We start from the raw sequence: 27,505 nt of genomic DNA, 5'->3' as shown, positions 1-27,505 counted from the left end.
AACTAAAAATCACCTATTAAGAAAAATCACTTACAATGTTAACTGGGACCAGTTATCATAAACAGCTACTTAGAAAGCAAGATTTGAGGGCAGTTATAGAGTATTCTGACAAAGGAAATCCAGGATATTGCTCTGACTGCCTAGTCACACCTGAATTAAACCCTTTCAGCAACCCCCAGGCCCAAGAACCCTCTTCCCATGCATCCCAACCATTTATACATATCCCCATTGATATATTCAACAGTTAATTGTTTTTTTCAACTATACTGTAAGTTCCAAGAAGGTAAGGTTTATTATTTGTTCACAACTTGAACCCAGCACCCACAAAATGCCTCACTTTCAATATAAACTTTTGAACAAAAAAAAGACTAAATCTGGGAATGATTTATAACACACCTACGGAAATTTCTTTTCTTGGTTAACTATTACTATCTACTACTGCCACCTAACAGGACACTGCTTAGGGAATTATTTAAAATATATATTTAGATGGAGAATAAGAAAACAAAAACTAATCAGTTATAAAGTTAACAGCCCAGTTTTCACATTCATTTTATAAGTGTATTCAGAATAATCCATATTAATGTTCACACAAGACACATGTAAACTGAAATTTACACTATGATACATTCATCATTACTTTTAAGTACTCATATATAGTATAAGGATAAAGGATGCTTTATTGAAAAGGCCCAATAATGTTGGGAGAAGCCACAGTAAGATTTCAGCTTTACTTTTCCATTAAAACAAGGAGATGGGAATAAATGCATTTAAAGAAATGAGGGGGAGAGAGGAAGAGGGCATTACTTACCCTCTGTTGGCAGATCCATTTTATTTCTATGTTAAACCCTACATCTTCTGGCAAAGACTCTAAAACCTAGAGTTTTATTTGTTGGAGGTGAATTTTGTTTTGTTTTTGGTGAGATGAACAGAATAAGAGAAGAAAAAAAAGGAAAAGAGAATTATTACAAAATGCTACCTATAGTAAAACATATCACTAAGTATGGATAAAATGTTTTGTGCCTCCAGCAGAAACCACTATCTTTTCTCATACCCAAACTGACATCCTGGTTGATGATTAAGTCAAATAAGAAAGTCGACAGAAATTAAACAACAAAAGCAGCAATTTCGGGCAGTGTCAGTGATGGCAGATGCACTACCATCAAAAGGTGTATCTTTTACCTCAAATGCTTCCGCCAGCATAGCTCTGGGGTCTACACCAACCCACTGCATGGAAAGTACAGCACCTAAAACTGTGTACTCAATTTCATGTGGAGCTTTTTGACTTTGTTCTCTGATACCTTTAGCCTTATTTTATTTAATGTACCTATCACGTTTTTACTGGACTAATGCAACATTAGAAAAATAAGGACAATAGTATATGTTAGTGTTGAGAGTGCTAAACATCAAATTTACTAAGATTCTCCTTTAAATCGAGACTTTTAGGGGCACCCAGGTGCCTCAGTCTGTTAAGCATCCGACTCCTGATTTCAGCTCAGATCAAGACCTTAGGGTTGTGAAATTGAGCCCTGAGTAGGGCTCTATGCTGAGCCTGAGCCTGCTTAAGATTCTCTTCCTCCCTCTGCTCTTCCTCCCCCAACCCACCTTGAGCACTCTCTTTACCTCTCTTAAAAATAAACAGATTTTGGGGTGCCTGGGTGGCTCAGTGGGTAAAGCCGCTGCCTTCGGCTCAGGTCATGATCTCAGAGTCCTGGGATCGAGTCCCACATCGGGCTCTCTGCTCGGCAGGGAGCCTGCTTCCCCCCCTCTCTCTGCCTGCCTCTCTGCCTACTTGTGCTCTCTCTGTGTGTCAAATAAATTAAAAAGATAAATAAATAAATACACAGATTTTATTTGGTCTTTTTGGTTTTAAAATTTCTGTGATTAAATTATAGTGACAGTGCCAAAGTACATGAACAAAAGTGTGTTTAAGGTATTTGGCTAAGTAAATGTTAAACCGTTAATACACTTTTTTTTTTTTTTTTAAGATTTTGTTTATTTATTTGACCGACACAGATCACAAGCAGGTAGAGAGGCGGGCTGAGAGAGCGGGGGGAAGCAGGCTCCCCGCCGAGCAGAGCCCAATGTGTGGCTTGATCCCAGGACCCTGGGATCATGACCAGAGCCGAAGGCAGATGCTTTAACCCACTAAGCCACCCAGGCTCCCCAATACACATTTTTTTAAAAAGTTGTTTTTAATCACAAGTCTAGGAATCAAGAGATTTTTCAGAACCAAATGATTTCACATTTTTGAACCAGAAGGAATGATGTTACTTGGCTGGGCATCATAAAAATCTGGAAAATTATTCCAATCATGTTTTACGAGCTCTCTTACAGCTTCTTTTCTGTTGTGTAAATAATCATGATGAACTGTTGCCTAAGACATCTAGTGTACCTGACATCACCAGAAAAAGGCAATGGAGAAGAAAAGAAGTTAGAGATGGAGCCAGTAGGAAAGAAAGCAGACCCAGCATGAGCAAGGAGAGCCTGGCATCCACAGGGACTTGATTGATACTGGTCAGCGGATTCCTGTATGAATTGTGTCTAGTTTTAAAATCTTTGTAATAGTATTTGTTATACTTTTTCAAGTGAATTCTTGAAATTTGTGTCTCATTTTGAGTAATGAGGGTAGTTATTTTCTTTGGCTGGAGAATCTCATTTCTCTCTAAAAGCTAAGGAACAGTTTGTTTGTTTTCCAAGTTTTTATTTAATTAAGTAAGCTCTACACCACCCAAATGGGGCTCGAACTCACAATCCCAAAATCAAGAAATCACATGCTCCTCTGATTGAGTCAGCCAGGTGCCCCAGGGCAGTTTTAAATATTGTAAAAATGGGACGCCTGGGTGGCTCAGCTGGTTGGACAACTGCCTTCGGCTCAGGTCATGATCCCGGGGTCCCGGGATAGAGTCCTGCATCGGGCTCCCAGCTCCACGGGGAGTCTGCTTCTCTCTCTGACCTTCTCCTCACTCATGCTCTCTCTCACTGTCTCTCTCTCAAATAAATAAAATCTTTAAAAAAATAAATAAATAAATGAATGAATGAATGAATGAATAAATATTGTAAAAATGCTCTCTTACCATCACCAGTCCCTCCCACCCCTTCTTCTGTGCCCTCTATTTCTTGTTTATATACAGAAATATGTGAATTTCCCATTCTTATCAAATTAACCCATTGAGATGAAGATTTTTATTCATTTGGGCAGAGAAATTAATCTTAAAAAAAAGTAGCATACATACACCATACAAAAATATATCTTCTCTAAAAAGAATTAATGACAAGTTTATATAAATGCTATCTTTTGACACAGTCTTTTTAGTGCCCATCTAAGAAACCAAATAACTGATTCGGTTACAACAGAATTAATGAGACAGCCTTTGCTAGTTTCCCTAAGGAACTTACCATCTTAAGAGAAGGAAACGGCTGATTTTCAGAAAAAGAATTTTCTTCCTCAACCACAGATTCTGAAAATTAAAATTATAAAAACTCAGTAGATAGGATACTATTTTATCACTAAGATCTTATCCTAAACTCTCAGGACAAAAAAAAAAAAAAAAAGAGAGAGAGAGAGAGATGTAAAGGTAATTATGAGATTCCTTCATATGCAGTATTTTTGAAGGAAATAAGCATCCTTTATGAAAACTAGTTTACCACATTTCATAGTAACACCAAGTTTGAGGCCCCAACAGTTGAGTACTTTCTTACAGACACTGTAATACTACTTTTTACAAAGTAGTCACCAGCAGTAATTCATTATTTCTCAATGGAATTAAAAGCTGTGTCCTGGGGCACCTGGGTGGCTCAGTGGGTTAAAGCCTCTGCTTTTGGCTCAGGTCATGATCCCAGGGTCCTGGGATCGAGCCCCGCATCAGGCTTTCTGCTCAGCAGGGAGCCTGCTTCCTCCTCTCTCTCTGCCTGCCTCTCTGCATACTTGTGATCTCTGTCTGTCAAATGGATAAATAAAATCTTTTAAAAATAAAAAAATATTAAAAAAATAAATAAATAAAATAAAAGCTGTGTCCTTGTGCTAAGGCTTCTTTTTGAAATATTAAAATCAGCTCAGAAGTTAGAAATTAAGAGAATATAAAGAAAAGTTAAAACTGTGCTTTTGTTACACTACCATTTAATTAAAAATAGATTATATCTCAAGACACCTAAGAATTTTTTTCCAAGAGGGAAAAAAATAATTGATATCAATTTTTTTTCTTTTGTTAAGAAAAAAAAGCCCTGTGTATTACAAAGACTAAAGTCATATAAAAATTTCCAAGTAAATAAGTAAGAGTAAAAATAATAAATAACATTCATTTTGTTATTAACAGTCGTGAAATAGCTACAAAGCCTACAAAGTCCTATCAGTGCTCTGGGGATAACCCCTGGAGTCTTTAACACTTTACAATATCTTCACAAAGTCATTCCAACCACCCTGTTACCACAATTGCAGATAAATATCTAACGAGCACCTACTACATACAGAGCATTATAAGTGTCTTGGGAAATACAAAAACATGTTTTCCACCCTAGAGAGATTTATATTCTAGTTGAAGAGACAGGACATATATAGAATAAAGTGTTAAAAAAAAGGAGGAGCCATTCACAGTTGCCAAACTGTGGAAAGAACCAAGATGCCCTTCGACAAACGAACGGATGAAGAAGATATGGTCCAAATTGCAATGGAGTCCATATATACAATGGAGTATTATGCCTCCATCAGAAAAAATAAATACCCAATTTTTATATCAATGTGGATGGGACTGGAAGAGATCATGCTGAGTGAAATAAGTCAAGCAGAGGGTCAATTATCATATGGTTTCACCTATTTGTGGAGCATAAGGAATAACACAGAGGACATGGGGAGATGGGAAAGGAGAAGTGAGTTGGGGGAAATTGGAGGGGAAGATGATCCATGAGAGACTGTGGACTCTGAGAAACAAACTGAGGGTTTTGGAAGGGAGGGGGGTGGGAGGTTGGGTGAGCCTGGTGGTGGGTATTACGGAGGGCACATATTGCATGGAACACTGGGTATGGTGCATAAAGAATGAATTCTGGAACACTGAAAAGAAATTTAAAAAAAATTTAAAATTAAAAAAAAAAAAAAGGAGTCATTAAACCTCAAATGAATGGCACAAACTATGAAGTTCTATGAGAGTGCCAAGTAAAGTACAATCACAAAGGGATTTTATAGGCAGGACAAGTTTCAGGGAAACTGAGGAACAAAGTGGTTAAAGTAAAGTAACCTGCCCAAGGTCACAGCTGGTAAATGTCAGAGTTGGATTCAAACTCCTGGCTCTAGGGCCAGCTTTCATACTTTATATATCGTCCACTTTGTTCTTGGGTTAAGAATCTTTGGAAAAGGGGGGCCTGGGTGGCTCAGATGGTTAAGCCTCAGCTTTTGGCTCGGGTCATGATCCCAGGGTCCTGCTTGGCAGGGAGCCTGCTTCTTCCTCTCTCTCTACTGCTCCCCCTGCTCATGCTCTCTCTCTGTCAAATAAATAAAATCTTTAAAAATATATATTGGGGGAAAAAAAGAACATTTAGAAAAAATGATAGGTACAAAATTACAGAGAGCTTTGATCATCAAGCTAAGAAAACTCCTAAAAGTAAAAACTCGTAATTATTAAAAACATGACATAAATGCATCTGAAAATGAATATATGTAAAGACTTCATGTCTATAAAATGATTTAGACAGCCCAATATTATATTCATTAAAATGACCAAGGGTATGTTAAAAGAAAAAGAAAAAAAGAAGGAAATACCATATACATGTTAACTATGAAATGAAAATGGTGCCTCCATATTGGTACATACCTTTCAGATCTTTAGATTTTAGAGCAGTCACATGAGCGAGCTAGAAAACACACACACACAAACATAAAATGCAAGAAAAAAAGCCTTAGTTTATGAAGATATGGTTAACAGAACTATAACTTGAAAAGCTAGTAAGAAAACCATAAAATGTAGACTTAATCAGTTTAGTAAGAATAATCACTAATCACTACATATATTTTACATGTGCACACATACATCTAAGATCATGATCAAATACCCAAATAGGGAAGAATATAAAAATTCTTAAGAAACTCTTTATACTCAACCAACCATTTATATAGGTATCTAGTGAAAACAGGAAGAGTAATCGTATAAAATTACATGGTATAAAAAACATACATACAAAGATCCTAGTAATGGAAGTATAAAAACCAAGGAGAGCATAAAAGGTCAACTGTAACAGTTCTATAAAGAAGAGCTAATGCACACCAGAGGCAACCTAGGACTGGATGAGAAGGGTCAGCCCCTATGGTCTACACACAGACTTACAGCCTAGCCTCTTCACATATGCAAAATCAGTGGGGTCTGTGGAAACTGTTAAAGACAGATGGAGTAGCACAAACCCATTCTTCCTACTAGAACAGAGAACCAAGCATACAGTCTACTGATGCTGAATATATAGTCATCTCCATGCAGAAAGAGAACATAAACAAGGTATAAATCATTCTAAAACTAAAAGATCATTTTCATTTTATGTATCATTACTACCTTTAACAACTGGAGTTGGTCAAATGTTAATTCCTTTACTGGAATTTCAAATAATTCAACTGGATCAGCATCAAATTTCTAAAAAGAAAATAAAGAGAAAAATAGGCCTCAAATTATTACTGAATATTTAACCCTAGACAGGCCTAACATCCCAACATAGTGAATGATGAGAACAAATGTTCAGAGCCCACAGCAAGCCCATGCAGGGGAGCCCCCCTTAAAAAACAAACATCCAAAGGGGCATGTGTACTCGAATGTTTATAGCAGCAATGTCCACAATAGCCAAACTATGGAAAGAACCTAGATGTCCATCAACAGATGAATGGATCAAGAAGATGTGGTATATATACACAATGGAATACTATGCAGCCATCAAAAGAAATGAAATCTTGCCATTTGCGACAACATGGATGGAACTAGAGCGTATCATGCTTAGAGAAATAAGTCAAGCGGAGAAAGACAACTATCATATGATCTCCCTGATATGAGGAAGTGGTGATGCAACACGGGGGCTTAAGTGGGTACGAGAAGAATAAATGAAAGAAGATGGGATTGGGAGGGAGACAAACCATAAGTGACTCTTAATCTCACAAAACAAACTGAGGGTTGCTGGGGGGAGGGGGTTTGGGAGAAAGGGGTGGTATTATGGACATTGGGGAGGGTGTGTGTTTTGGTGAGTGCTGTGAAGTGTGTAAACCTGGTGATTCACAGACCTGTACCCCTGGGGATAAAAATATATGTTTATAAAAAATAAAAAATTATATTAAAAAAAAAAAAGAAAAAACAAACAAACAAACAAACAAACAAACAAAACACCTTCCAGCTCTTAAATTCTGGTTTTTGTTTTTGATGTAGGTGGGAGCGCCTGGAAGAAAAAAGCAGCTGGGAGGAGGCTAGGGCCCTGCAAACATATGATCCAGGAATCAGTCATTTCCCTACTTCCTGTCATACTGCTGACATTGTGACATATGCATATCCATGCTACATGACCAGGCAATCAACATGTACAAGTACTATACAAAGATTAATTTCTGTCAATAAGTTTCTAAACTTTTCTAAACCTTTTAAACTTAAGTTTGGTTTAAAAACAGCCACATTTTTTCAATGGTCGTGGAAAAAAAAAAAGTCTGTTTGACTTAAGTAGAAATACTTAACAGGAACTCTAATCTATTACAAATGTTTTCCCCATGAAAAAACCCGTTTTATGAGTTTACTACCATATCAAACATCACACTATTTAGGCACCCCTACCTTAAGGAAATGCATTAATGGACCACCAATAAATCATCAATCCAACAAATATGCTAAAATCTACTACATTTATATTCATCCACATACATATGGTATAAACCTGTACATATGGCTCTTCTAGAAGACACACAAGAAACTGTTAAGAGTAAGGGAGTGTGACCAAAGACAAAGGGGAAAGGAAGACTTATTTTTCATTTCATAATCTTCTTCAGTTTTATAATGTACATGAATTGATTTTGTTAAGGAAAATAGCAGCTTGAAAATTAAAACTAAAAATACATATAATTTTTTACTTTCATTCTCTAACTCATCCAGATTCAACTTAAAAACAAGATAAAGTCTGGTGAAAACAGGATCAGTAACACTTTTCCATTAACTCTCATAGGTTTTTTGAAATTACAGCTTGATTCATTAACCTCAATCTTGGTTATAAAGATCTTTCTGCTCCATTCCTTCCTGTCCACTTTTGCATTGATTTTTTTCCCAGGGCAAAACAATCTCCTCTTTTTCTACTAAGTTATTTTACCTCTATTATCTAAATAGGTGTATCTCCTTCCCTTTCCTAAGACTATGGACAAGAAGGGTCAGACCCTATGGTCTACCAAGAAGGACTTACAGCCTAGCCCCTTCACATATGCAAAAACAGGGGGGTCCACTTCTAGAAATGAAAGCATGCTTTTTCATACATCATAGCAATCCAAACCCCCATGACTGATTCAAATCCATGAGCAGGCAGGCACCTTACCATGTACACTACAACAATCATGCCTGGTAAAGTATTGTATGTTGGCAAACTAGCCTTAACATTAAATCACCTCAACAGAAAATAATACCCAACAGTTTAATAGAAAATGCCAAATAAACCTAGAAAGTTCTTAAGAAATCACTTGGTTACTTTATACACTAAAGTTTAAGTATTACACAATTATGTTTGAACAATAATTTTAAATTTTTAAATCTCCTTCTGGACTTTCTCCTCCATTGTGCCATTCTCCATTCTATCTCTACTCTGGGCCAGGCTTACTGTACCTTTGGCCACATTACCACTCCCCCTGCCTCTCTGTCCTCTTCAATTCCCCTGACATCAGGTACTTACATCTAGAGGTTTAGTTCTGAACATTTCCCTTCCTGACTCAAAAGTCTGTCACGTTCCCCTAGCTCCTAAATCTACACCCCTTTCCTAAGGCCCTCTTCCATTTGCTTGAAAGTGCTTTTCCACTGTGGTTCTTCTCTTCTGGCCAAATCATACTAACCTATTAATCTGAGGACAAGCTTGAGGCAAAACTAGAAGGGAGGCTAGAAAACAGACACTGTGACAGCTTCCTCTCTTGCTTTACTACAGGGAGAGTGGCAGACTGATACAGAAGCCACCTGGAAGGTTCCTTTGTTAGACAGTAAAAGAAAACAAATCAGCAATACAGAGACACTGCTCCAGGCAATTATTATTCTTATCTCTTTACTCAATGTTACAGGAACTTGACAGAGGAAAGAACTGGCATTAATTGCCCCCAAAAATGAATTGGTCAACTCTAATAAATAACTGTATGCATATATGTAAAATAAACTTCCTAGCCTTTAAACCTATCTAACGGTAAGAGTTTAAAAGGAAGGAATTTGGGGGCAACAGGGTGGCTCAGTCAATTGAGTGACCAACTCTTGATTTCAGCTCAGGTCATGATCTCAGGGTTGTGAGAGCAAACCCCGTGTCAGGCTCTGCACTGGGCACAGAGCTTAAGATTCTCTCTCCCTGTCCTCCCTCTCCGAAAAAATAAATAAAATAAAATGAAGGAATTTCAACATACCTTTTTCATTGTCAAACAACAGGTGAGATCATGATACACCACAGGCACAAAATCTTTTGAAAGATGTACATCAAATTCTACAAAGGCTGCACCCTAGAAGAAATAAAGGAAATGAGTACTTGAAAAACATTATCTAGCCCACAATACATCTAAAACTACAAGGACATTAGAAATTTACTGTTCACTATAAACTCACAGACCTGTACATAAAACAAAAAACTTCCTCATGAATTATGTTATGCTTTAAGCTTTTCTAAAAAGTAGTTTCTTCTCTTACAATGTTTTTATCATTCTTCACTGTAATAGCACAGCAATTTTTTTTTCTGGCAAAAACATGGGCACACTGATCCATCTGAACACACTCTAGGGCCACTCTATGGCAGTAGCCAGCCTGTCACCTTTGCTACTACTATAAGCATAAACAGAGCCTGCCGGAACAGGGAGCGGGGTCACCTTATGCCTTATTGCCCCTAAGTACCATAGGCAGCAGACCTTCAAAGATGAGGAGGTTAAAGGAAGAAGCCACTGTCTCAGCTCTGCACCCTGGTGCACTTGGGCGGCACACCTTACAGCCTTTCCTTGCAAAACCCCAGAAGCAGAGTAAAGAGGAAATGACAGGTGCTGCTGAAAAGACAGAAAGAAGCAAGGGGGTCAAGAATGGTGCCGCACAAGCCCAATCTCCTGACAGAGTGTCAAAAGGAAGGAGGATGATGACACGGAGTTAAGGGTGCATTCTTCCAAGTCAGAACCATTCTGACACAGGAATTAATCCAAATAAAGCTGAGAACATAAACTGACCCACAAAGGTGTGCATTCACGGAAAGAAAGCTGGCTGGGATCAAAGGAAACTAGGTCTGAGCATTCTGTACGTTACTGCAGCCTAGAGAAGTGCTTGTGTAAGGATGGATGATATGCTTCCACCCGTCCCCAAGCTTTAGGTCACGAAAAGGGTGTCCAACTTTTGAGGTCACATGGATCACAGACCAGAATCAAAGGAGCCTATTTCCTTGATGACTTCTGAAGCAGGAAATAAGTTTAGCTCCTTCCAGTGCTATAAACAAGACAGTAACACAAAGCATTTCTACTAGAGAACAAAACCTGCAATCCTTAAACAAATTATAGCTCTGTAGTTTAAATGTTTAACTTTACAGGATTACCACCCTTTAGGAAGGTAATTTTACTAAGAGATAAAATCTGATCCCTAGATCCATGTGTAAGCTTTAAGGAGTAAGATAATAACACAAAGAACCCCTTTAAGGATATGTTTTTAGTATTAAAATAAACAAGCCATTAATAACCAGCATATGGCATTCTAAAATGCGATCTATATGACTTATGAAGGATCTCAACAGAACATGGAAGAAAAAAAGCTTAATGAAATTTTCTCTCGAAAAGCACAGAGGGATGCATGGATGGCTCAGTCAATTAAGTAACCGACTCTTGATTTTGGCTCAGGTCATGATCTCAAGGATGTGAGACTAAGCCCTGTGTCAGACTCTGTGCTAGGCGTGGAGTCTGCTTAAGATTCTCTCCTTCCGCTCCCTCTCCCAACCTTCCTCTCTTTAAAAAAAAAAAAAAAAAAAAAAAAAGCATGGAGACACTGCAAGTTCGTTAACATGATCTTCATGTGTTTACAGAATAAATCAATGTATAGAATAGTTATTAGCTACCATGAAAACCAGTTCCAAATAATGAAGTAGAGCCCAACACTCATAGATTTAATATCCTTTCAACAAAAAGGCAAAGAAATCCACTATTCATATTTTTAAACACTAAAATAATTAATGTAAAATGTCATGAATTATAAAATGCTTCATATACCACTAGAAAGAGGAAAAAATGCTGCCCATGATACCAGGATGCAAGGCTAAGAAAGTAGTAAAACCCTTACCAATTGTAGAGATGCTTTAATATGAAAAAAGTATGTCTTGGAATAGATGTTTGCTCATATAAGTGATAAGATTAAACATCACACTAATCAAGTTTATTTGCTGAACTATTTTATAAAGAGGCAAAAGCTTAAGGCATGCGGAGCACACTGTGGAAAAAATGAAAATAAAAGAATGAGTTGTTCCTCCATTTCCTCCCTAGTTTAACTTCAGGGCATGAAGCTTTTCAGTCAGGTACAAGGCAGCAGGGGGAGACCTGGAAATCTCAGGTTCTTGATTAAAAATGTCAAGTTGGGGGCGGCTGGGTGGCTCAGTGGGTTAAGCCTCTGCCTTCAACTCAGGTCATAATCCCAGGGTCCTGGGATGGAGCCCTGCATCGAGCTCTCCGCTCAGCAGGCAGCTGGCCTCCACTTCTCTCTCTGCCTGCCTCTCTGCCTACTTGTGATCTCTGTCTGTCAAATAAATAAATAAAATCTTAAAAAAATAATAAAAATGTCAAGTTGTAGTTGCTGAAAAAAACTAAAAGCTAAAAAATAGACTCTAACCTTTAATAAATGGTTAAAAGGAATTAAGAAATTTAATATAATCAAGTTGGTATGCAGGAGATAAACTGACAGACTTAAGTGTTATATAAAACCACCATCAAATCCTTCTGTAATCATTATTTCCAAAGTATCTGAATGAGACAATATTCAGTTAATGAAAACCAGTGCTTAATGGGGAATGTTTTTCTTGTCCCAATCACTCAAAATTTGTAAACTCAGGGGCTCCTGGGTGGCTCAGTCGGTTGAATGTTTGCCTACACCAGGGATCATGATCTCTGGGTTCTGGGATTGAGGCCCACATTGGGCTTCCTGCTGAGTGGGGAGCCTGCTTTTCTCTCTCTCTCTGTCCCTCCCCCTGCTTATGCTCTCTTGCTCTCTCTCAATAAATAAAATCTTTTAAAACAAACAACAAAAAAACCCTTGTAATCTCAAACAAAGATGCTAATGATTCTATAGTTTTCATCACAATCCTAATCAAGAATCTAAAAACAAATGCTCAAAGATACTTTACCTTCGCTTAGAATCATATTCAGAAGAATGCATTTTTAACCTACTTAACCTTTATAAGCTTTTAATGGAACAGACTACCCAGGCCCACATTTCTCTACTTTGCTACCTTTGGACCAACAGTCCCAAGTTTTCAAAAAAAGAGAGGGTCACTTACATGACTAGCAGCATTTCTTAAAGAAGCAATAGTATTTTCTTGAACTTTAGCAAGCCTGAAAGAGAAGAAATAGCTGACATCAGGCTCTGTGCTTGGAGTCGGAGGGATAAGTCTGTTTGTCCCTCCCTGTGCTCTTGCTGTCTCTCTCTAATAAATAAGTAAAATCTTAAAAAAATAAAAATAAGGAAGCCAACTATGTCTCTAACAATGGAACCAGTTCAAAATTCTCTATTCTGAAGCTACTTCTGCCATCCCCAAATTAAGACTGTGACCATCACTTGGTGATGCATTTATTCCATAAAAACAAGCTCTAATGACAAGTACGTATAAGCCAAATATAAACATATCCCACAGCCACACATACCTCCCCCAGTAAGGTGGCCAGTCAAGGAAAACCACCTTTTGCAGTTGCATAAAGTAGAACACAAAGACTTGCTCCTTGCAATGGTGCCTCAGAGGATTTAATCCTGGCAGACCGGGAGAACTGGAAAGGCTGAGACCCGGCAGGACAGCAGTATGGAAATGATACCAAGAAGTACGGGTGAGGAAACTGAGACCCAGAAAGGGGAGCACGCGAAAAGTTGGGACCACAACACACACACTGAGATTCAGATTGCTTCCTGCATCGAGCTTTTCCTCCTGGCTTTCTGTTTTAATGTCCCTCTTTGCATCAGTTTAGTAGATTTTAGACAGACTGTCCAGAGTCTTATGAGAGAGTTTCTACTTAATTTGAATTACATTAAATCCCAGGTAATAAAGGATCCCTGACCTTCAGTGGGCCAACCCAACGGAGCCTTATCATGCACAAGCTACCAAGCACTAGATGCTGCTCAAATATTCAACCTACTGAGCAGTTGTTGTCGAATTCCCTGCACCTCGGTGTCCAACGTCCAATGGTGTTCTCGGCTTCCAATACTTGGAAAATGAAGATTTCATGTCACAACTGTATCCTGGTAATGGCTTAATAATTATATAGTCAACTTCCATAGAAAAAAGGGGGAGAAATAAAGATAAAGCCGATTAAAAAGGCCACAATGAGCATCTAAGTAGTATTAACATTTAAGTACTTGAACCAACTTTATCAATCTCTATCAAACAGAAAACAAGTAACACGCCAAAACCGGTTCAAAGCAAAGCTTCCAGAAAATTTCACAGATGCCCCTTATTGCTACTATAGTAGATAATATTCTATAAACAAATAATTTAACACCATTCCCAAAAGCTCAATTTGAAATTAACTAACCAAAATTCAAATCTAATCTTTGCTCATTTATAAAGGGCCCCTCTGTTTCTCCCAGCTTACCTCTCACTTTGCCTATTGTTTTTCTGGAATTTCTGCTCATTATGGGAAGAGTGAGAATTCCAGCGCTCTTCCCACTCTCAGCAATGGTAGATGATAAGAGGCATGCTGTCCCTACATGTCCAGGAAGGGCATCACCCTGAACTACATGTTCACTGAGATCTTCCTGAAATAAAAAATGAGGTTTAAAATAATCCATATTCTTACACTTCAGTATTTCCCATTTGAAAGTAAAAAAACTCCCTTAAAATTAATCCAAAATCTATTGAAGAAGATCAGTAATAAATAGGAATCAAATTTATATTCAGGTAATTTAGATAGAGTATTTATAAAATAAATGATACATTTTCTTTTAGTATATAATATTTGAAAATTTTATATAGTACTTCATTAGTCATAACTCTGGTGATTGGCACTTCTGATTCTCTAACATGTATCAGATGAATTTCAAACACTGACAAAGTTTCTAAGTATCTTTATATTCAAAAACTAACAAACACCTGTAGTTAGCCGTTAATGTGTATTATATTCTCTAAAAATGCTTTCCAACAGAGGACATAAAGAGATAGTTAACTCTCCAGGAAACTGAATACTCATTTGGACATTACACTGGATATTTTATCAGCCCAGTCTACAAATAAAATAGTATTTCCAAAATTGCTAAACAAATGAAAAGCAAGTTAGGACATTTAAGAGTATTAAAAGGTACATCCTTAAGAAATAAGGAAATGTTCAAAATTTCATACAATGCAAAGCAGCCAAAAAGCCAGTAGCAAAGGCGATGCATAAAGGCATCATCAAATTAAATAATTCAAAGAGTATAATAATTTTAATTGACAAGTGTAACATATGTTACTTGTGGGGTTAAATCCATTCTGTCTTCTGCTATTTTCACAAAACTGTGGTTGGGTGCCCTCATCTAAAGGAAATGGGAGTGGAAGTACCAAAGATCAAGAATCTAAGGAAAGCAATAACCACTAGCTGGGCACAATCAAGCAAGGACCTTCATTACCAAGGACCCAGCAAAACTTGTGAAGACGAGAGCACTTGTATAGCCACCAAGTCAGAGGGCTCTAGTGTTAGGAGTCATGAGTAACTCTGGAAGGCTAGCAGCAGATTCTGAACAATTTTCACAGCAACTCTTTTTTGCTACATATTTACAATATCAAGTGAAGTTGCAAAAATGAGTCCACTGTTAAGAATTCTTATAATAAAATGCCTCAATAAGCTACACACTTTAGTCATGAGGAGGCCTCAATCATATTGAGTCCTGGGTTGCCTATCAAGAGTTACACAGTCTGCTCATCCCTCTGTTTATCCTTGGAGGCTCCTTTGTATATTATTCATTTATACTTAGAATAGGCACAAGGGCGCCTGGTTGGCTCAGTCAGCAGAGCACACAACTTTTGATCTCAGGATTGTGAGTTCAAGACCCATGTTGGTTTAAAAAAAAAGAACAGGCATAAACATTAAGACATCTGGTCTTGATGTAAAACATCAATTCAACTGAGACTTTTTTTAATAGTACTTGAGTCTATCAACTCCAAGTTTTTTAAGCCTGCTAAAATGTATAGAAAAATAAACATCTAAAAGGATGCATGAATCATGGATTTACACTCAGACTAAAATCAAAACATTTAAAAATAAGCCCATGCCTGCATTCTTTCTCAACTCTCTCCATGAAATAATTACTCACCTCAAAAAAATCAAATATTAGCTCCAGGTTATCTGGTTCCATTGTCTGTATGCTGTACTCTGTCCAACGATCGGGCTGCAAGCCATACCCACATTCTGGCTGGGAATGCCTGCACTTGAACTCATTGTCGCTTATTAAGGATATCTCGAGGCTGTTGGACATTTTGTGAAGAACGGTGGGAGACACCCTATCATCATCATCTTCTTCCAGGCCCTCTAATGTCAGCTTTACCCTACACCGTTGGAAAAAATAATGAAATGTAAAAAAAAAAAAAAAATGGAAAAGGAAAACTCATACAAATGTTACCTGAACACCAACTTTAAAAGTGCACCCTGAATATGCTAATCCTTCAAGTAACAAAAATATGGTATTATATGAGACTACACGTATTACTGGTTAAGGCGTTAGTTATGTTTTATAAGATATTGATGTCTTTATCTACATGTATTTCTGCAAAGAATTAAAACAAGATAAATGCTCATTGTATCTAAGGTTATCAGTAATTCTTTTTCTATAGAGGCATTTACTATTATCTCATTTATATATGGCTATCTCAATTTCTTTTGAAAAGTCTCACAAAAGAATATATGTATAAAAACAAGCATAATACTGAAACCATATTCTGTTAGTGTACATTACAAGACTAGAGTAGGAGGCTGTAAATTAAAAATTTTCTCGGGGCGCCTGGGTGGCTCAGTGGGTTAAGCCACTGCCTTCAGCTTAGGTCATGATCTCAGGGTCCTGGGATCGAGTCCCGCATCGGGCTCTCTGCCTCTCTGCCTACTTGTGATCTCTCTCTGTCAAATAAATAAATAAAATCTTAAAAAAAAAACAAAACAAAAACAAAAAAAATTTTCTCCTTTCGGGTGCCTGGGTGGCTCAGTGGTTAAGCATTTGCCTTCAGCTCAGGTCTTCATCCCATCAGGCCCTGCACAGGGCTCTTTGCTCAGTGGGGAGCCTGCTTCTCCCTCTCCCACTCCCTTGCTTGTGTTCCCTCTCTTGTTGTAGTGTTCTGTGTCAAATAAAAAAATAAAATCTTTTAAAAATAGGGAGAGGGTGGTTGGGTTATGAACATTGGGGAGGGTATGTGCTATGGTGAGTGTTGTAAAATGTGTAAATCTGATGATTCACAGACCTGTACCCCTGGGACAAGTAACACATTATATGTTAATAAAAATAATTAAAAAATATATTTTTAAAGAAATTTCCCCTTTCTTCTACCTTACCACAGTGTGTCCAGGTATTCTGTGAAAAGTACATTATTTTTAAAAAATAGTACACTAAATGTTTATTTGTATGCATGCACATTTTTTACATGTGTGTATGTACTTCCATATAACTACTTTTTAAATGAAACAAACAGGGCACCTGGGTGGCTCAGTCAGTTAAGCATCTGCCTTCAGTTCAGGTCATCATCTCAGGGTCCTGGCTTTGAGCCCCACATGGGGCTCCCTGCCCTTCCACCCCACTTGAGCAGTCTCTTACTCTCTCAAAAAATAAAAAAAATTTAAAAATTACATAAAGAATAGTTCTGGATAACTGATTCTATTAGTGAACCTCAAGGAACATTCTCTACCAGGATATATGAAGAGAGACCACATTTGGACAGTAATAAATAAGCAAGAACGGTACAAAGATAAAAATAACTATTCTGAAAACAGCAATGTTACTAGAAAAATTTTGTAAATTTTATTTTACAAAAAAATAAATAAATTCAAGTTTAAAGGAATTTATGAAAAAATTTCAGTCATTTATATTAAATGTTTTCTTCAAACAGCTCTATAATGGTTATAATCTCTTTCCACTTACAGAGAGAGTAAACTGAATGAGAAGCTTGTTTAAAACTTAGTGGTAATGAAAAAAATTTTTTTAAAAACTTGCTGATAATGAGAAAGAACAGCATGTCTAGCATTTTATTTAAAATGCATAAGCTGTTGCTAAGTTTTTAAAGTCCTGATATTCTTGCAGACCGATTTATCTCCTACCCCATAAAGGTTTAGTTTATCATTAAATACTAGTTTGGGAGGAAAAGGTGGTCAGAACACAAATTTCTAGTTATACACAAATTTTAATAAAGTTTACCACTTTTTTTTTTTAAAGTAATTTCTCCATCCAACATGGGGCTCATATTCACGACCCTGAGATCAAGAGTCACATACTCTTCAGACTGAGCCAGCCAGGTACTCCATACACAATTATTTCAACAGCAATCAGTTATTTAATTTGCAGAGCCCACCGAAGTTTGGTTATACAAAAATATTCCAATTTAAGCCTGATTAACACAATAATATATACTAACACTCAAAATAACTTCTATATAAACAAGAATGGTATAGGACTCAGCATGCATTTGCAATCAGAAATCTGTAAGCAGAACCCCAACCATTAATTATCTATTAATTTCTTAACTTAAGTCAAGGAAAGAAAAAAATCCTCGTAAGCCCAACCAACCATCTGGTTTATCTTCTACAGTTATTTCAAGGTCTTACTCTCTCTCTCTCTCTTTTTTTTTTTTTTTAAGATTTTATTTATCTATTTGACATAGCGAGAGAGCACAAGCAGTAGAAATGGCAGAGGGAGAGGGAGAAGCAGGCTCCCCACTGAGCAGGGAGCCAGATGACCCTGGGATCACACCCTAAGCTAAAGACAGATGCCCAACCATCTGAGCCACCCAGGCAGCCCTCAAGGTTTTATTCTTATTTTAAGAAGACCCTTTATAGTTGTAACACGATTTATTTCTTCTCCCATGTAAATAAAAGATTCAATTATGTAAACACTCCACCCCAAGCACAGAGCCAAATCTCACCACCAAGTGAGATCAATACAGGAGCCAAATGCAAGAGGCTTTACTGACTGAGCCACCCAGCCTGCCCCTCCGCCCTAGGTGGGGGGTCAGGGTGGGTCTCACATGGGTGCATTGGAGCTCTCCTGCAAAAAAAATCCCTAAATAAATAAAGTTTAAAAGAAAAAAGGATTCAATTATGTATGAAAAAGGCCTAGAAGCACTATGAACAAAGATAAGATACACCCAAAACCTTTCACTTCTCAGAATAGCTAATGCAAAGGACTTCGAAATGCTACCCACTCTGTTCCTTTTTAATTTTATGACTGGAATAAGTACTACAGTATTTAAGCGGTTATTACAAAACATTTATGAGTTATTACCTACAGTATTTTTAAGTCTTTTTATAAAGACACTAAGTACTGTATTACTCATTACTTCAGTTGCTGAAAATGGCCCTTTCAACCCAACCCTGACATTTTGTCAGAAAAGGATGCATTACATACCAAAACTTACAACTCTCAGTCCCTAAGTTATAAAAACTCAAATGATAGGGCTGCCTGGGTCACTGAGAAGCCAGCTCACTTAAAGGTATATATGATGGACATTACAGAAAAATCAAGTTACCCACTATGTAGCTATTTACACAAAGCTTGAAATCTACTCCTAATACAGAATTAGGAAGAAACGAATCTGGAACTGCCATGATCACTGTTAACTTTCTTCATGAAAAAATTTTCATTTTCAAGCCACAGGAACACTTTAGATCACTGAAGGATATTCCCAATAGTCATTTTTCTCTGTTTATACCATTATCCCCTCATTTAGCACAAATTCATTTCTGTCATATCAATTTTAAGACAAAATATCGCCACACTAAGAAATTTTAAATGGGGGCACCTAGGTGGCTCAGTTGGTTAAATGTCCAACTCCTAGTTTCAGCTAAGGTCATGATCTCAGGATCATGGGATCTCTGCACAGTCAGCTTGCCCCTTTCCCTCTGCTCCCCCAGCTCACATTCATGTTTTCTTTCTCTAATAAATACACAAAATCCTTAAAAAAAAAAAATTCTGAATGCTAGAAACCACAAAGGTATATACATTTGGAAAAAACTTACCTAGATAGAAAAATTTTCTGCTTCCAAATTTAGCAATTAATATTAACAATCTGAGTCAGGGAACAATCTGAGTCAGGGAAGCAGTTCACTCTCACAAGACCCTTCAATAAGAAAATGTAACCTTATCTATATGTGTGCTATGTTCTTAGTATATACACTTAAAGGCTAAAAACAAATAGGTCAGAAATCTACAGCATTAGTAAAAATGAACAGGTTAAGTAACAAATTCACATGGTCATACCTAAATCTAGATTTTTTTAATTTTTTCTTTGTTATTGAGACAGGAGGTTTTTCAGAATAATGCAAACGTAATCGTATTTCAGTCTGACATGTCAGCCATCCAGAATCCAGAGTCTCAACACCATCTGGCAGAGTAAGTATGAAGAACAGTAATTATTATACACACTTTTTCAAACAATCTGGTAAGTACAACACACCTTTGACAATTCTAGTTCATGTTCACATTTGCATACACTCAGTTTATATATCACTGGAACTTCTCTCCAAAGCAAACACACATGTAGTTTTAAATTTGTTCCTCAAAAACTTTTATATGAAGTCAGGGGAAAAAAGTTAAATGTTAACAATTAGCCATATTTAACCACTTAAGTAAATTAAAATTTCTTACTGAATCCATTATCGAGGTAACAGCATCTATTTCTGAGAGAATACCACATTCCTCACTGGTTCTAACCTAATAGTGTTTCACTGAGGACCACTATCACACTTCCAAAGGGTCACATGAGCTACCCAGCTGGAACAAGTTCTACCACTAATGCTGGAGCTTGAGACAGAAGGTTGAAACCAAAACTGTGAGTCAATTCTGTATTCTTGCATTTAGAAATTCGGACATAAATAAATGGCAGGATTGTGATAACACTGTATTAGTATTATTTAACTTGAAGTTTCCTGTTAAAATAGGTCATAAAATTTTTATAAATACCAGAGAGCTGTCAGCCATTTTGGACCTAAGTTTTTTATCAATAAGACTTAAAAAAAAAAAAAAAAAAAAGAAGTTTTTCTCTTTAGGTATAACTTAGGTTCAATAATTACTAAATTTTAAAAGTAAAGAGAAACCACTATCCTCTCTTAATTTTAAACTGTTCTCAGAAATGGACAAATTTGGAAAGACAGTCTTCCATCCTGACAGCTAACTTAAGCTGAGTTTAAGAGAACAACTACAAAAGAGCAAAGAAATACCTGCATTTGTAACTCTGCAGAAATATTAACATACAGTAGAGGGACATGTCCTGCCTTACAGTTAGGGACATGAGAAAGCTACTTCTCCATCCAGCAAGCTCTCTAAAACATGTAGCATAAATATCTTTTGTAAATAAAGAGAACAAGACTCTAAAATACTAAAACTAAAGCTATGCAAGTATTTTAGACTACCTTACAATGTAATATAAGTCATCCCAAATAAAATTAAGGAAAAGAAGTAAAATTTCTATCCAAACACTGCCAAAGCATGTGTACATTTCTCAAGTGTATAAACATAGGCGCCTAGTATCAGCAATTTATCTCTGGTTCACGGCCAGTGCAAGTACACCTTCTGCTCACCCCCTCTGTATCTTTGACCAGTTTAGGATCTAAAACAAAAATGCAGCTTAGCATCGTAACACTATTCTACTGTGAGAACCCCAGTCACCAAAGACAACTTGAACCTTAGTGAAGCACAAAAATATATGAATGCATGAAATTTTCAACATATTCAGAAGTAAAAGGATCATCTACTCCACCATAAATTAATTTTTAAAGTCTCAGGAGAATTACTGGAACATTTTGTTTAATCTGGATTTTACTGTAAGTGCATATACACACAAACTGCACAAACCTCACTTAAGAGTCTAGAATGCTTGGAAACATTAATACCAAACACAGGGGTTAAAAGGGGATGATATATTAACAGTTAAGTATAATACTCTTAAATTAAGCATAGTAATTCATACATCTAAGTCACCAGTCAAAAACCAAAAGGATAAAATTTTAAAGCTTAAGAATTATACTGGAAACTACTATTTAACACAATGTGGTTGTTTCTTGGATCTAGCCTCTATTTTCAGTATCATACTGTAACATTTCCCTGTGCTGTTTCTAATGAAAAGAAAGGTAACATCTCAGTGGTATCAGTAAAGACTGTCAAAATTCAGTCTCACTTACTGTGGATTCCAAATTGTCCATCGTCAATAATAATTTCAGTTTCTAGAATTGAAGGAAAATAAAAAAAACACCTAGTTAAAATTCATGATTTATACAGAATGCATAACTGAGAAATTACCCACCTTAAGGATTTTTAAAATATGAAATCTAAAATTTAAAAGCAGCCCCAAATGAATAAGCATATTTATTGTAGCCCTCAATAAAGAATTCCCTTTTAAGGAGGTACTCAAACAGTAGAAGTTCTTACAAACTTGGTGATGATTTGTGGTGTTACAAGGAAGGGAAAGAAAACTCCTCAGAGAGGCCCTCTAGAGGCACTGGGACAAACCTCTACACCCACCAATTTATATGACAGGCTGCTGGACAACAGTATCTCCTGGGTGATTTTTTAAACCAAAGGTCTTGGCACAATTAAAATGCTTATTCTTATGTAGTGCATATTCTGAACTTATCTAAAACGTAACTCTCCTCGAATCCCAACTATTCTCTAGAGCCAGCTACAAGCTTCAAAAACAGCACATACTTACCTGCATATACAGAGCTGTGAGGAACTACCAAAAGAATAAGTGCTAGCACATTCCTTTCTAACAGAAATTTCAGCTAAATAAGAAAAGCTGGTAAGCCCCACCCTCTTCAGTAAAACACTAATGATCTTCCCTGCTACTTCCTTTCCCAGTTTAACTTTAAACGTTAAGTTTGAAATATTTGTCAAAATAGGTGTGATAGTTCCCAATAAAGATTCTTGGTAGATTTCACGCAGCTCTTAAGTTTAGAGATTATGCTTTGCAAAAGTATAAAATTAATTTTTAAAAGATCAGAAACAAACATCCCATTTCTTATAATAAGGAAATATATTTAACTGCAAGATGCTTCCAAATGCAATTATTTTTCAAATGTTTAATACCTAATAATTTCCAACCTCAGTATGGGACTATTATAATTCTATAGTATGCTGTTCATGAAAACTTTAAATATATGATCAAAAATGTATTAAAACATAAAAGAAAATCCAATAAAGAGGATGGAATGAAGTATCTGTTTAAACAAGACATGTCCTTGCCACAGGGTAAAGCAGGATCTCTCACTACTTTCTAATCTAAGATAGCTACTAGCAAGCCATTATTATCTTTAAATTCTAATTTTCTCTAGAAAATAAAAGATACAGTTCTCAGCACGAGTGAATCTACAGATGAATCCAAGTGGGTAATTTATGCATATGATATGAACTTCAAATTTTAATCTCAGTAAGGAAAAGGAAATTCAAAAATACTTGTATGAAGAGAATTGCCATTTTTTGGCACAAAAAAACGGAATGATGTTTTAGGGGGGGGAAAAAAAACAAGAACAAAATAAAATCAACTATCTGAATATCAATTTTAACATAGCCAGCAGGTATTTAAGTAAATCAGGAGGAAAATATGTCTGCTACAACCAAGAAATCTGAATGCATTCATACAAGTTTATTCAAGTATTTACTAGTTTAAAAAAACAACAACACAGAATAAATAGGATAACTTATTCAATTGCTCCTACTATTCAAAGTTAAAAATTTAAGAATTTTTGTTTTGGATTAACTCTTTCCTCAAATGTTCTCTAAGCTCTCTGAGCAAGTAATCAAATAAAGCCATGGATGCTCAGTCAAGAAGAATGTTATTTTGCAAACTTTGTTAAATATTCCAAATGAAAATAAATATTCCACAATAAATTAATCAAATCCCCCCAAATAAAAATAACCTGGCAAGCATTTCTAACAAAGTTTATAAAGAAAGGCAATTAAGAACTGTTTAGTTTTAAAAGATCCATGATATGCTAAGTGAAATTTGCAGTACTGATAATGCATTGACCTTAAACTTTAGAATAAAAATTTATTAAATCCCACTAAGCCATTGTGCAGCATATTAGTAACTTTATGCATATGCCTCAAACAGATGCAGTTAATGCCCATACCTAAAGGGGTTATTGATCGTGGTTGTAGATGAGTCTCCCACTTGTGAACTATGACTTGGCATGGACCACCGATAGTCTGCAATTTAAAAGTTAAACGTCTGCAATAATTTCTTATATCTTATTTTCTACCCATGACTCCATTAGATGTTTGTGGCCTAAGTCTTATACTAAATATGAAACCAAAAGATTCATCTTGTTATTTATCAATATTATATGCCAAAAATCAGGATGTACCAGGTCACAAAACATGAGTGCTGGAAGAAAAGGACGGTGAGGCAGTAAACAAGAAAAAGGAGATGAAACTGGCACATAAAACCATCTTAAATCCTTTCTTAAATCTGCCTACAGTACTCCTAATTAGTTGGTAAACTCCCATAAATTAAAGTTAACACCAAATATACTTTATGCCTGGTTGTCAGTGGTCAATGAGGTATTACTGAATAAAGTTATCTCAAGTAACTCTCCAAGTGTTTGGGAAAAGCCTATACTCTGTGATAGTAGGAATAGTAGGTACAAGTACTAGATCAGTGATCACAAGGAACTAGAGGGCATAAAAGGTTCTTTATTATAGTAAGTAAATAACAGGAAGAACATCAGATTTCTTGTATTATAGTAACCATTGTTTCTAAAGAGTACAGGAAAACCCTAAAAGAAAATACATGTGCATGAGTAAATTCGAAGAATAAGTCTGACAAAAAGGGAACTACCATCTAGTTTTTCTCTTTATGCCCTACAGTTCAAAAACTCATACAGAGTGAAAACTAATACTGTCTTCTGTTATCAAATTCTCTTACTAAAAGGGAAAATAGAGCTTTATGCGTTAACATCTACAGCGATTTAAAAATAAAAATAAACTGTCGACTAAGATTCTCTATGTATACCTAAAGGATTGAACTACTAACTAAATGCTTCCTAATTTTAATTATTTAAAAAAAAATCAACTTAACTTGTGTGCCAAAATAAAACTATTAAATACATAATTTAGAAGCAAAATTTCAAACTGTAACATTACAAGGTATTTTATATTTCTCTTCACATCTTCAGAAGACATTTAATAAAATACAAAGAAGCAAAAAGAAAACACAAAAGTCATTCATTATCACACCACTTAGGGATAATCACTACTGATATTTTCATACATAAATCTTCAACCCCTTTCCTAGGCATATATTACATACTCTTAAAAAGCACAGAACATATAAGCTCTCTATATACACTGTGTATGCCTTTAGATGGTATTAAATACTCTTCTATATCATTTTATAGCTTTCAGTATTAATAATAATGTGCTAAATGATAATCATGTATGAGAAAAATTAAGCACATTAAGTAATTAAATGCAAGAGATATTCTACTTAAAAATAACCAGAGGTTGAAATTCTTTTTAAAACTTGCAAACTTCTGAACTTTGAAAACTAATATAGCATTTGCTATTCATTCAAATCATAAAGCAAATAGGATAATTATCAAATCCTCATTTTCTCTTGCTGAATAACTCCTTGTTTTAAGGGTTCAACTTAGAAGTTGGTAAACTGGGCAGATGTTTTTAAAATTTTTTTACTGTGAAACTGCTCATCTTAAATATAATGAATTTCATTTCCTTTACACTAAAACATGGAGATAGTTTTATTCCTATATCTGTTAGATGTTTTTTTATCATGACTTTCCTGTCACATTTTTTTGAATTTCTTAAACATCAAACTTTCTGATCCTCAAAAGATACAATATATATGTTAAAAAAGGAACAATGTTTCTTAGCAATAGACAGTATCCAGAAAGATCTAACCTATAATCTTCCCCCATTCCTCTCATGTCCCCTGCACATCCTCCTTCCCAAAAAAATAATCCTCTTTGTTACAAAGATGGTATAGCTAGCTCTACATTGTTACAGAAGTTACTAAACAAAGGTGACTTTAAAAGGTGCCAGGAACATAGTATTAAATACCAACAACGATAAGAAGTGGACAGAAGAAAGGAGAGTTTATTTTTGTTTTTGTATCAATTCAGTGTCAGGGGATCTTTACAAACTGTTGACTACAATATCTACATCTAATGTCAGAATAGCCCTGTGGCTAAAATATTCGGCAGGAAATATATTTTAATAGTATTTTAATAACTCTACCCTCATCTGTTTTAGTAGCAAACCCACTCACAGCATAAAACCACCTAGGCTTGAACTGAATGGGGCATTCGAGGAGCAATCCAAAGAGCTGATTCAACAGATGACTTCTAACTGGGTATATAAGCGTTCACATTACAAATCATGTTTATTCGTACAACAAAGTGTTAAAATAAAAAAAAATTAACCAAGTTTTAAAATACAGTTATCTTTCAAAATGGTACTACTTTGTCAAACTTTAGAAGGTAATCTTAAATTTTAGCTTACTGAACTTCTTAAAAAATATTTAAGCCCTGAGCACTGGGAAATTTAAAATCTCAGTAATGACTCCAAAACCTGCAATCCTTTTTAACAAGCTAAATGTAATAAACTCATTCTTCAAGATCTTAGAAAAAAGAACAGTTTCATTCCATAAAAGGCTGCCACAATTTTAAGCACTTTGGAGTCAAGTGCAAGGTGGATCTTTGAAGAAAAAAGTAACATCATCAGTCTAAGACATTATTCCATTAATAGTATTGATAGAGTTGTTTCACAATTTAACATATATTAAATCAGTTGATTGCTAAAATGTATGTTAAATTGTGAAACAACTCTATCAATACTATTAAGCATATTAAAAAAAATACAAAATAATCTATTTCTGCAAAGAAAGAAAAGTATAATGACTGCTTTCGTAAGCAGTGATCAACATCACTGAGCTAGCTATATCAAGCCCTGAGAGAAACAACATGTAGACCGAGGTTTTTGGTCTGTTTTGTTTTGAACAAAACATGTAGCAAAATCATCAACTAGTCAAGTTGTATCACTGCTTTCAAATATCATGAAAAATAAAACTTCTAAAATTTTACTGTTGTCTTTCCACATTTTGAAAAAAGGGGGGGCATGTAAAAGGGGCTCTGAGGAATTTGCATCTATGATGGTAAGGCCACACCAACACTCATTTAAAAATAACGATTTTGAATAAGACTAATAAGAAAAATAGTCACTTATGGGTAACTAAATTTGGAGGTGAAGAAAGCTAGGCAGACAGATATCTGTGAGATGGTTCAAGTCTGAGGTCAACAGCTGAGGGTATTTAGCATCCAGAAGAATTTCATTAAGAAAACCACTCAGCAAAATAAGATACCTGGGCTATTCTATAAATAAACAATGATCTGCCTATCACAGATGACTGATTCTTTTGTTAAAGGATTTAAACAAAAATCAAGGGAGATTAAGAACAAAATAAGGGTTTATAACAAATCTAATTATGAGTGAATGTGAACACCTATAAAAATTAGAAACAGAAGTTACTAAAAAATAAAGAACTATTTCCACTGAAATGAAGGGAAATCAAAGACAACATTATTATAAATTGGCTAACATTTCATCAGGTTACATCACTAATTCTGCCCACAAGTATAGAAGGATGGACATGGACTAAAAAAAAAAAAATGTTTTAATTGATGTTCACACTGAAAAATTTTCTCTGGTGAAGATGTGAAACTAAGGGACCATCTGCAGCTCCCATCTGTGTTTTCATTCCAAGATTACCTACAACCTTTGTTTGCTATGTTCAAGATAGTATTTGATTTGTCACCTGTAAAATTATTTTAAAATCAACATATTAACACCTCATTCTAATTCTACAGAGTGGAAGACAACAGTTAGTTATAAAAAGTTAAGTAAAGGGACTCTTATAAGCTAAAAAGAATATGCCA

At 35.7% G+C, this 27,505-nt stretch overlaps 1 protein-coding gene across 4 annotated transcripts in view; it reads right to left on the bottom strand.

Annotated features, from left to right (window-relative positions):
* Positions 1-27,505, bottom strand: part of LOC132008096 (glycerophosphocholine phosphodiesterase GPCPD1) — a 68,343-nt gene that overhangs the window by 11,496 nt on the left and 29,342 nt on the right. For 2 of the 4 annotated variants that reach the window (XM_059386479.1, XM_059386478.1), the window contains exons 5-16: positions 23,687-23,762; positions 21,740-21,781; positions 19,821-19,944; positions 15,681-15,912; positions 13,988-14,150; positions 13,532-13,664; positions 12,685-12,739; positions 9,587-9,679; positions 6,534-6,611; positions 5,805-5,844; positions 3,400-3,461; positions 812-877 (exon numbers count right to left, since the gene is read on the bottom strand). In XM_059386479.1, coding sequence (XP_059242462.1) covers positions 812-877; positions 3,400-3,461; positions 5,805-5,844; positions 6,534-6,611; positions 9,587-9,679; positions 12,685-12,739; positions 13,532-13,664; positions 13,988-14,150; positions 15,681-15,912; positions 19,821-19,944; positions 21,740-21,781; positions 23,687-23,762 — 1,164 coding nt within the window. The remainder of the gene's footprint in view (positions 1-811; positions 878-3,399; positions 3,462-5,804; positions 5,845-6,533; positions 6,612-9,586; positions 9,680-12,684; positions 12,740-13,531; positions 13,665-13,987; positions 14,151-15,680; positions 15,913-19,820; positions 19,945-21,739; positions 21,782-23,686; positions 23,763-27,505) is intronic. The other 2 variants (XM_059386480.1, XM_059386481.1) reach the window with 2 other exon arrangements.

The sequence above is a fragment of the Mustela nigripes genome, unplaced genomic scaffold (assembly GCF_022355385.1).
Source record: "Mustela nigripes isolate SB6536 unplaced genomic scaffold, MUSNIG.SB6536 HiC_scaffold_75, whole genome shotgun sequence".
NCBI lineage: Eukaryota > Metazoa > Chordata > Mammalia > Carnivora > Mustelidae > Mustela > Mustela nigripes.
Note: the sequence above shows the minus strand (reverse complement) of the source record. Positions and strands in the feature narration are given on the sequence as shown.